Raw genomic sequence first — 10,405 nt, 5'->3', positions numbered from 1 at the left:
CTGCCATGGAACTTATTGAGACAGGAAATATTCAGTTAACAGATGTTTACAGATCCAATCAGTAGTGGGATTCAAATATTTTTACTACCGGTTCCATTGGCATGGCTTGGTGGGCGAGGCAGGGGAAGGATACAGTAAAATGTCCAGTCAGAGGGTGGTATTTGCCGATTTTCCGAACTACTCAAAATTTCCACTACCTATTTCCAGAACTGGTTAGAACCTGCTGAATACCACCTCTTGATCCAACCCTCAAAGAGGAAAAATAATAATAATAATAATAATAATAATAATAATAATAATAATAATAATAATAATAACAACAACAACAACAACAACAACAAAAAAACCCCAAACATTCAAAGCAGGAAAAAAACCACAAGTCCTCAATTCAACACATTTGTATTTGGAAGATATTTTTTTAAAAAATAATAACATTTCTTAAAAAGCAATAGAGTTAAAATCCAGCAATTCACAACCATGTTTTGTTTTCTTTCTTTCTTTCTTTCTTTCTTTCTTTCTTTCTTTCTTTCTTTCTTTCTTTCTTTCTTTCTTTCTTTTATTTTATTTATTTAATTTATTTATTTTTGTCAATTGTTTACAAGATAATAGGTATAAGTAAAAACATAGTTATGAATACATGGATACATATAAGAAAAATAAAAAATAAAAGAAACAATAGGACAGGGACAGTAGGCACATTGGTGCGCGTATGCACACCCCCTACATACCTCTTAGGGTCTTATTATTTTAAAAATCCAATCCAACTTCCAAAATAATTCAAGCAAAAATAAATTTAGAAATATTGGAAATCAGCAAGAGGAAAAATATACCTTATCAAAATATTTCTTACCCAGCAAATAAATACAACAAAAAACAGTGTTTGAAAAATGAGGAAGCCAAAACTAGTTGTCCTATTTGGGCTGCACCACAGCACTGGACATGATAGTCCTCCTTTCTCTTATTTGGTACTTCACCATTTGATCGCAAAGTCCCTAACCCCAACTCAGACTATTCAGAAGACAAATGGAATGATTCCTACAGCTCTCCTTAAAATTCAGGGACCTTTCAAGGCTTCGGATCCTGTCTGAACCACTGATCAGTTGGATGTTGGTACATCCAATTTTGTGTACACCTGTGTTACTTTGACATATTCCCTCATGACAGATGCACAATACCAATGGATTTCAGTGAATATTTGCCATCTTATATCCAGATAACCGACTGATGCAGTAAAAAATAAATCACCTGGAAAAAGTTAGATTCATGAAGTTGGTGAACATTTAAGAGTAAATGCAGTGTAGAACTGGTCTTAAATTAAATCTATATGAATGTGTTGCAAAGTTCTTCTCATCTATTACATGTGAATATTTATTGGGAGACAAGGAAGGGATGTGTGGTTCTTCAAGTGTGGGTGTGGCTACAGTTTGCTTTTGAGCCTTACCATACACTGCATTTGTAGTCCTGTTTACATCCCATTTTAAGATACTTCTGCAAAAGAAAGGGAAGAGGTAAATAGCAATGGGAGTAAAGACTATTGGTAATTTGCAAGTAGTGAAGTCTTACAGGACAACTTTATGAAAGAGACACATGAAGTCAGGGGTGGGATTCAAATTTTTAATAACCAATTCCGTGGGTGTGGCTTAGGTGGTGGGAGCTTGGTGGTCATGTGACTGGGTGGACATGGCTTGGTAGTCATGTTATTGGCTGGGCGTGGCCAACTCAATATCACTCACATTGAGGCACGCATCTCCTGGCCTCTCATGACTGTGGGGATGGTGCAACAGTAGTAAGTGTGAAAAAATAAGTCACTTTTTTCAGTGCCATTGTAACTTTGAATGGTCACTCCACACAAGCAAAGTACCAGCAAAGGAGGGGAAAAAAACTCCAGAAATGTTCCAGAGACAGGAAGTCTAGTTCTGCCAAGAATGTAATAAGGGTTAATGGAGAGGCAGTTTCTGTAAGCAACACCAGAATGTTTCCTTCCTGCCTTCCTTACAGGATTAGGCCAGTAACTTCTTCTAACAACCAGTTCTCTGAACTGCTTAGAATGTTAACAACCGGTTCTAGCGAATAGGTGTGAACTGGTAGAATCCCACCCCTGCATGAGGTGAATTTCTTGAATACGAGGATTATTACAGGGAGTAATTGTTTACCTCTTGGAGGCACAGGGCCTAATTTGCTGCAGGTTTTCAATCCAGGTTAGACAATTATTTATTCATATTGTATTATTTTATGCCATTGTAAGCTGCCCAGAGTCACTCTGGATAGTGATACGGGTGGCATATAAATTAAATAAATACTGTTGGTTAGAAAAAAAATGCTGACTCAAGAAAATGAGGTGACTTCACAGCTCCAAATTTTATACTATATGATCATGCTAGAAGTTTAACATGGATTTCATAATGGATGATGTCTTCTTATGCTTCTGTTTTCTACCTTGCGATATATCTGAATGTTTGGGATAAATACTGGAAAATAATAATCTCCATCTTGCTAAATCATTCATTGGCTATTTATTTAAACATGAAGAATCCATCAATTTTCCTCAGAGGAAAGATTATCATTTATTCTGATTTGTTCTGACGATTAATTTTAGTATCTTCAACAAGCTGTTTGATAGTAATAGAACTGTTGAAACAAGGAGGAATATTGAGATGTATGACTGAATTTGACAGTTTTACTAATCATAATTTATAAGTAGAAGAAGAATATTAAGTTTACCTGGAACATTATGCTCAGAGACAATTGGCATAGTATATTTTATCTTTGGTATATCACTCTAGTCCTGATGTTAAAATGAATAATTCTAAAAACATTTGAAATGTAGGGTGAGCAGATTAGAAGCCTCCTTTTCTACATAGTGGCAATGCTACATGGCCCAACAATATAGTAAAATGATTTACTTTAGAACAAATTTTGAAAATTGCAAACCAATTGCAACCAGGGATATTTCATGAGTTGTTTTCAAACCTTATGAATTTTCATAACATACTGATTTAGGATTGTATATTTATTTAAAAAAAAGTTTAACAATAGATTAAATAGATTAAAGACCAACCAAACAACTGCCCTTAAAAGCCAAGTTCATTAAAAAAAAAAGTTAAGAGGCAATCAAAAGCAATCAAAGTGAGCGTCTGGTCCTGGCGCTTATGTTATTCTTTAAACGCTTGGATGAAGAGACATTTAGCTGTTGTACACAGAACTTAGCATTTAGTCCAATCATATTTCAGTTTGGAGAATTATGTTGGATCCTGACAACATGAAAAGTGACTAAAGGCTGGCAAACAAGATTTATAAAGTTTTCTAGGTTGCAATCTTCTCAAAAGAGAAGATTATAAAAAACATTTGCATAAAAGATCTCCTCCCTTTTAACTTACGTATAATTGACTTGGTTTCAAGTTCCAGTTGGTTTAGAAGGGTCCAACCAGTGTTTTCATCTGAGTTCTTGGTTTTAGTTAGTGATAACAGAATATCATGTCTAGATGGTAAGTTTCTTCAATTTATGACCATATCATTGTTATCTTTGCACAATTGCTGGAGTGTTTTGTAAATGCAAGGGAATTTATAGCTTCGAAACTTATGTGTCTTATTATTTGTGTCCACAATTATAAAAATATAATTTAGAATTTCACAAACTTTCTCTATGTTTTTATCTACAGGCTGGGAAAATGAATTCCAAAGTGATTTATGGTCTCATAGCAATATGCATTACTATCATTTTCATCTTAGTGTTGGTTTTCTGTACTAGTGGACAAAAACACCGGGATTGTGAGAGTTCTTCCCAGAAAAAGGAACAAGAGGAAGCTGAGGATGTTGCCAGCCAGGTATTTCAAGATTTAACCCTAGAAGAGATAATGCAAGTAAAGAGTTATTTACAGTCCAACCTGAGAGTGCCACTGGTGGAGACACCTCAAGCCAAACCATCGGACAACTGCATTTATTTGATTACCTTGCAGCTCCCTCCCAAAGCACAAGTATTACAATTCTTAGATCATCAAGGATCTCAGCCACCACGAGAAGCTCTGGCTGTGGTCCATTTTGGAAATCAGCAGGACCCCAATGTGACAGAATATCTAGTGGGTCCACTCCCAGAACCAACATATCATCAAGATATCACAGTAGAAAAATATGGAAGGAAATTGCCATATTTTCAAAGGATGGTTTTGACAAATGAATTTCATGAAATTCAAGATTTCTTGAAGAGAAATGAATACCCAAAGGCTCCAAATTTCATGCAAAAAGTTCTAAATTACAATGGAAGCAATCTTCAGTATAGAAAACAAATGCCACCAGGGCTAAAATCAGGAGATCGCAAAACGTGGGTGAGTCATTTCCAGAATGTGTCTGGCTTCTATTTGCATCCAGTTGGTTTTGAAGTCCAAATGGATCATAGTAGTTTGGATGTTTCTGAGTGGAAGGTAATAAAAGTATTCTATAATGGACAATACTTTGAAGATATGGGTGACCTTGAGAGACAATTCAACATGGGAAAGGTTAGAGTAGACAAGATTAATGAAGTCCCTCTTGATGGGGGCTACTCTTCACTAAAGCAGAGGGTGCCACCACAAGATCCAGGCCCTTTGCAGTATGAACCCCGTGGACCACGCTATAGGATTCACAATAATCATGTCACTTTTCTGAACTGGAGTTTTGCATTTGGAATTGATGCAAGCAGGGGTCCACGTATCTTTGATGTCAGGTTTAATGGAGAAAGAATAATCTATGAGTTAAGTTTGCAAGAAGCAAGTGTTATCTATGGCTCCAACAGTCCTGCTTCCATGTTGACCAGATATATGGATGCTAGTTTTGGACTTGGGTCCCATATCTTTCCACTCACCCAGGGTCTGGATTGTCCTTATTTATCCAGTTATTTAGACTGGCATTTTTTTCATGATACTTCATTGCCTGTTAACCGTAAAATGGCTATCTGCATCTTTGAGCAGAATACTGAGTTACCCATACGACGACATTTTGAAAGTATCCAGTCTCCTTTTTATGGAGGATTGGCAGATTCAAATCTGGTATTCCGAACCACATCTACAGTTGATAATTATGACTATGTTTGGGATTTTATTTTCCACCAAAATGGAGTTGTTGATGTTCAAGTCCATGCCAGTGGGTACATAATATCTGATTTTTACTTTGGTGATGCTGAAGACTATGGCAATAGAGTCCAAGAAAAAGTGCTGGGACCAATTCATACCCATAATATTCATTTCAAGGTGGATTTGGATATTGGTGGTAAGTAGGAAAAATGTTTGTAACTTGCATGGAAATTATAGGCTTTTTACCTAATTTGGCTTTCTCAGAATTGTTCTAATGACTGTCAGAACTATAATGAAGACAAACTCAAGAATATGGTTACTATTCTCCTATTCTACTATTCTTGAACTTCAATTTAGGAGGAGTGAGGTTTTTTTAAATTAAGAATATTTCCAGTATTTCACTGTCTTGTTACAAAACTTAATTCAACTTCTGTCATAATAACAAGAAAATATAATGGCATCAATTATGTAATTATCTCTTTATATAGTTTTGGGGTTTATCAGCATTCTTGTAACTCTTGCAGATATCAGTACATTTGCATTATCACTTAAAGCTGAATATGTACATTGGTTGTTTTTCAGGTAGCTTTAGAACTGGCTTCTGGTTTCAGGGCAAAGAAATAAAATAAATTTTAATAAATTATTTTCTCACACCCACCCTTGAGAATTAAAATTAAAAATGGTATCTTAACTCTCGTCCTGTTAATAGGGATAGATATGGAGCAATGTGTCTTTAGAAGCCTCCACTGAAATTTGTCGTCAGAAAAAATGTTCGATGATTTCTCTGAACTTCTTGAGGTGTAGAAGGCTTAAACAGTGGCCATCTGGTTTAGGAGATTTGAAGGTTTGGATTTGAAGATTTAGTTAAAGGCTCAAACATATTTTGTGAAAATCTGTCACATATTATTCATATTTGTGCCACCAACTGGAACTGAACATAAACGTAACATTTCCAAACAATCATTATGCCATAATACCTGTTAGGTCCAATTCTATTTCTCTTTCTTTCTCTTTGTCACATAGGCACATTCTTGTTAGCTCATTTAATTCATTTTAAATGATGCTGCTTTCTGGACAATGATCCCATAAAACTATTTTGCTAATACCACAATGTGGATGCTCTTACTGTATTTTTAAACATTCCTTTCATGAAATTCCTGTATTTCTTGATAGGGTAGGGCACACATCCTATTGCCCTTTGTCGCGTACTCTGCACCTACCCTATTGAAGAAAATTGGTAGTGTGGTTTTCTTGCACACTGATACAGCAAATACATGAAGACACTGTTTATATTCAGCCTAAAAACTAATTATGCATACTCTTATCACAATTTCATCTCTGAGTAAGTAAAATGTTAATGTAGAAGCAACTTTGATTTTAAGAAGCTGAATATACAACAGGAGTGGTTTGATCCATCAATGGTTGCTCAAGCATTAATTGTTGTACATGTTTTCTTTTTGAGGTGTGGAAAATACCCTGGTTGGCAATGACATGGCCTTTGAGACCATAAAGGTCCCTTGGAGCCCAGAAGATAAGATCCATCAAATGAAGATGGTGAGGGAAATTTTAGACACCGAGAATAAGGCGGCGTTTCATCTCCATGATGACATGCCCAGATACCTTTATTTTTCATCCAACTGCACAAACAAGTGGGGCCATGATCAAGGCTATCGAATCCAGATAGTCAGCTTTTCTGGAGACCATCTTCTAGAGTCAGATCCAATGGAGCCAGGCCTCAGCTGGGGTCGGTAAGTTATTATTTCTAAGTGCAGAAGTAAAATAGATTCATCCATGTTTTGGGGTTTTTAGAAGCGTCAATAAAATAGGCAGGAACTGCCAAATTTATTCATTTTAAAGAGATAGATTTCTCTGAATCTATTTAAATATTTCAAATATTTTCTAAAGAAAATGTTTCCATTTCTAAGACTTAACTGTGGAACATACAGTATAAAGGAAAATGCTATTCAAATGGTGCAGAATTTCTTTTAACTCATATTCCTCACTACTGATCAAAAATTCACTATTGGATTGCATAGAGCAGGGATGTCAAATTCAAGGCCTGAGGTCTGGTTCTGGCACACGGAGTGCTTAGATCTGGCCCATGGGGCTACTCTGGAAACAGTAAAGGAATGTGGTATCTCTGCCAGTGAAAAAGGACTGGCCATGTGCAGCCCTCCTGAACTCAGTTTTCACTAGCAGAGGGTTGCAGGAGGCTGTTGTAGCCAAAAACGGAGCTTGGGAGCCCATTTTTTCTGGCAGAGTGATCGGTCCACCACAGGCATCCCTGACGGAAGAGCTGTCCACACACACACTGGCCACACACACCCAGCCCCAATGAGGTCAAACACAACCCTGATGCAGCCCTCAATGAAATCGAGTTTGACACCCTGGCATAGAGTGAAACAGTCCCTTTGACAAATGTAGTATGTCTGGCTTATGACCTATAATCATAATTGGAAGAGTAGTTAAAATACTTTTGATGTTACAATGATCTATTTTGGGGAAATTATCCTCAACCTGAGAGGTATTCTTAAATTTGACTTAAGACAAATGCTACAGATTATTGGAGGCTAATACTATCTAATAGCAAAATGAGCCTAGCAATTTTTTCTTTTCTCCAATATTTTCCCCCCAAAACCCAAGACCAGATAAGTTTTGAGATGTACAGAAGTAAAATTTAAATTTATGGGGAAAAAAAAAAGAGAGAATGGCATTTATCAAATCCAAATAATATAAAATAAAAATAAAATTGTGGCCTGAAATACTTTTTTTTAGTTCAAATTGGCTATAACCATATCCGGAGCATATAGACCCATCTATTGGTGGCCATGAATACTATCTAAGAGCAAAATGAGCCTAACAAGGAAGGTTACTGCAAAGTCCCCATTCCCTCCCCACCCCACTAACTGCTTTCCAGCTCCGTAGTCCTGTGCAGGGCAACAAAAGAAGACCCAGATGATCAGCTGGGACCCGGGAGGCAGAGAATAGATGGGGGCAGGGCACAGTCAGAAGTGGTATTTGCCAGTTCTCCAAACTACTCAAAATTTCTGCTACTGGTTCTCCAGAACTGGTCAAAACCTGCTGAATACCACCTCTGCATCTATGGAATTACACATGGCAGTTCAAACCTAAAATCAACTCAAAATTCATTTGTAGTTTAATAAAGAGTTACAAGATTGATTGTCCCTATATTTTTATAGTTGAGTTGGCATGGAATAAAATCCTGTCATTATATTATCTTTCAAGACCTATGCCTAGAATAATCATCTCTTAATATCTTAAGAAGAGAAATAATAATGAATAAACCTCAATCTCTGAACTCTTCTTGTTTTGCCTTAAAAGTTATAAGCTAGCTGTTACAAAGAGGAAAGAAAATGAATCTTTCAGCACAACTGCCTACAATCAGGTTGACCCATGGAATCCTCCGGTGGCCTTTGCTAACTTCATAAACAATGAGAGCATTGTCAATGAGGTAAGTGAAGATGAATCCCACCCAGCACTGAAGCACCTAGCAGGTTATTATCCCACAATCTGGTGCTGTCCAAATACATTGGAGTTAAAGTCAAACTTACTTGGAAGACATCAAATTATGAAGGTAGCCTATTGGACTGTCATCTAAAACTTAGTCTGGAAATAGGCACATGCTGCTAAGCATTTTAGCAGCACTTCCTCTTTAAGGAAAAAAAGGAACAATCATGGTGATTTTTAGGATGCTTGTTCAGAGGACAGCTTAAATTCTCATGTACTGGGATCAGTTTTCCTGTTTGCATTTTTGTTAGCAGAGGTAATTTGATCTTGGAAACTATGAATGGGATTTATGCCTTACCTTTTGCATTTTTAAAGGATTTTAAGTACTAAAGATGATAAAATTTTGCAGAATGGATGTAAGGTATTTGGTAACAATTTTCTACTCCAATGTTCCATTTCTACACATCTCCAATTCCAAATAGGAAAGCAAAAAGTTATATTTTCAGATTACCCCCAGATTTCACTAAGTCACCTGCTGTTTTACTTAACAAACTTAGCTTCTTTGAATCCATTGCTGTACTACTTCTCTGTTTAATGGGTCTTTTTCCTAAGATAGTACAGTAACATTGTCCCTTTTCATTTCATAGGATCTAGTTGCCTGGATCAATGCTGGCTTTCTCCATATTCCACATGCTGAGGACATACCCACTACTGCAACTCTTGGGAATGTAGTTGGTTTCTTCTTGAGACCCTACAATTATTTTGATGATGATCCTTCCATATATTCTCCAGACAGTATTCACTTCAACCAGGAAAACCTCTTTCTCTGTGAGACCAACCCACTTGCATGTCTGGGAAAAATAACGTCATGTCTGCCTACTTTCCCGCTTTTTACTTATGAAGGTTTTCAAAACGTAACAACTCTCTAATGTCTTCTATTTTTGATAGGTGAATTAGAAATTGGAAACAAAGAATGAGTCTGCATTACTGGCAGCTTTTTCTTTTTCCCTGCAGCATTAATTGATAGTTTTTGTCTGAATATTAGCCTACTCTCTTCAGGAAACCATGAAATGGAATTATCTGTGAATTTAGAAGGTGGTTGTAGAACTTTTTCTTTGCTATAGGAAAGAAAGCATGCATGATTCACATTTTTAATTTGACAGTGGACATTGAAAAAGATATATACTTCCATTTATTGGCTATAATCCTCCCTTCCTTTTACAATATTAAAACACTGATGTTAGAATTAAAATTAGCTTTCTGATCCACTGATTAGAGGACAATAGGGGTGTCTTCAGTGAGAAAGTTCATAAAATGCACAGTGATGTTCTCTTTGTGACCTAGAAATAATCCCATGTCTTAGAAGATATGAGATTACTTAGAAGTAATATTCTGAAGAAGATATTAGAGAGGAGAAATTATTGTTGTCTTGGGGATTTTATTGGGTGGGGGTGTGTGAAGAAAGATACGGAGACAAATATGGATAAAGTGTGTAGAATAAATTCAATGTTTATAAGAACAAGAAATTTTCCAAGAGATGTTTTGAACTCAGTCTGCTTTGGCAGATGTCTGATAAAATAGCTATCGTAATTCAGTGGAATGCTTGTCAATAAATAAATGTAACAACAGATATATTTAATGATTTATAAAACATGTGTGAAGAGAAATAAGGGAAAAATTAATTATGGAGATTATATGTGTTTTTAAGGAAGTATGATATTTAATTGAAAGAAGTTAGATGTTAAAGATGTTAAGATTTTAATGATTATTAATGGCAGAACTGAACAGGAATGGAATGAGGGTTTACAATTACATATATTTACAATCTTTCTTTTTCTTTTTTTTAAAGAATATAGTGTGTATTATAAGAATGTACCAAGCAGAATTTGATT

At 36.0% G+C, this 10,405-nt stretch overlaps 1 protein-coding gene across 1 annotated transcript; it reads left to right on the top strand.

The window, feature by feature from the left end:
- The first annotated feature begins 3,398 nt into the window (after positions 1-3,398).
- Positions 3,399-10,041, top strand: LOC113452984 (amine oxidase [copper-containing] 3-like). Its single transcript, XM_087933335.1, has 5 exons — positions 3,399-3,485; positions 3,660-5,241; positions 6,508-6,793; positions 8,388-8,517; positions 9,161-10,041. Exons 1-5 carry the CDS (start codon positions 3,483-3,485, stop codon positions 9,440-9,442), a joined length of 2,283 nt encoding a protein of 760 aa, XP_087789461.1. The 5' UTR covers positions 3,399-3,482; the 3' UTR covers positions 9,443-10,041.
- Positions 10,042-10,405: the final 364 nt, after the last annotated feature.

This window comes from Pseudonaja textilis, chromosome 4 (genome assembly GCF_049901715.1).
Source record: "Pseudonaja textilis isolate UNSWEBS1 chromosome 4, rPseTex1.2, whole genome shotgun sequence".
NCBI lineage: Eukaryota > Metazoa > Chordata > Lepidosauria > Squamata > Elapidae > Pseudonaja > Pseudonaja textilis.
The sequence above is the reverse complement of the archived record's forward strand: the minus strand, read 5'-3'. Positions and strand labels throughout refer to the sequence as shown.

Bases quoted from the DNA above. Each gene is read 5' to 3' on its own strand.
- LOC113452984 (XM_087933335.1), top strand. The intron at 5,242-6,507 runs GTAAGTAGGAAA...TTTCTTTTTGAG, and splicing joins GGTGGATTTGGATATTGGTG to GTGTGGAAAATACCCTGGTT. The intron at 6,794-8,387 runs GTAAGTTATTAT...TTGCCTTAAAAG, and splicing joins CCAGGCCTCAGCTGGGGTCG to TTATAAGCTAGCTGTTACAA.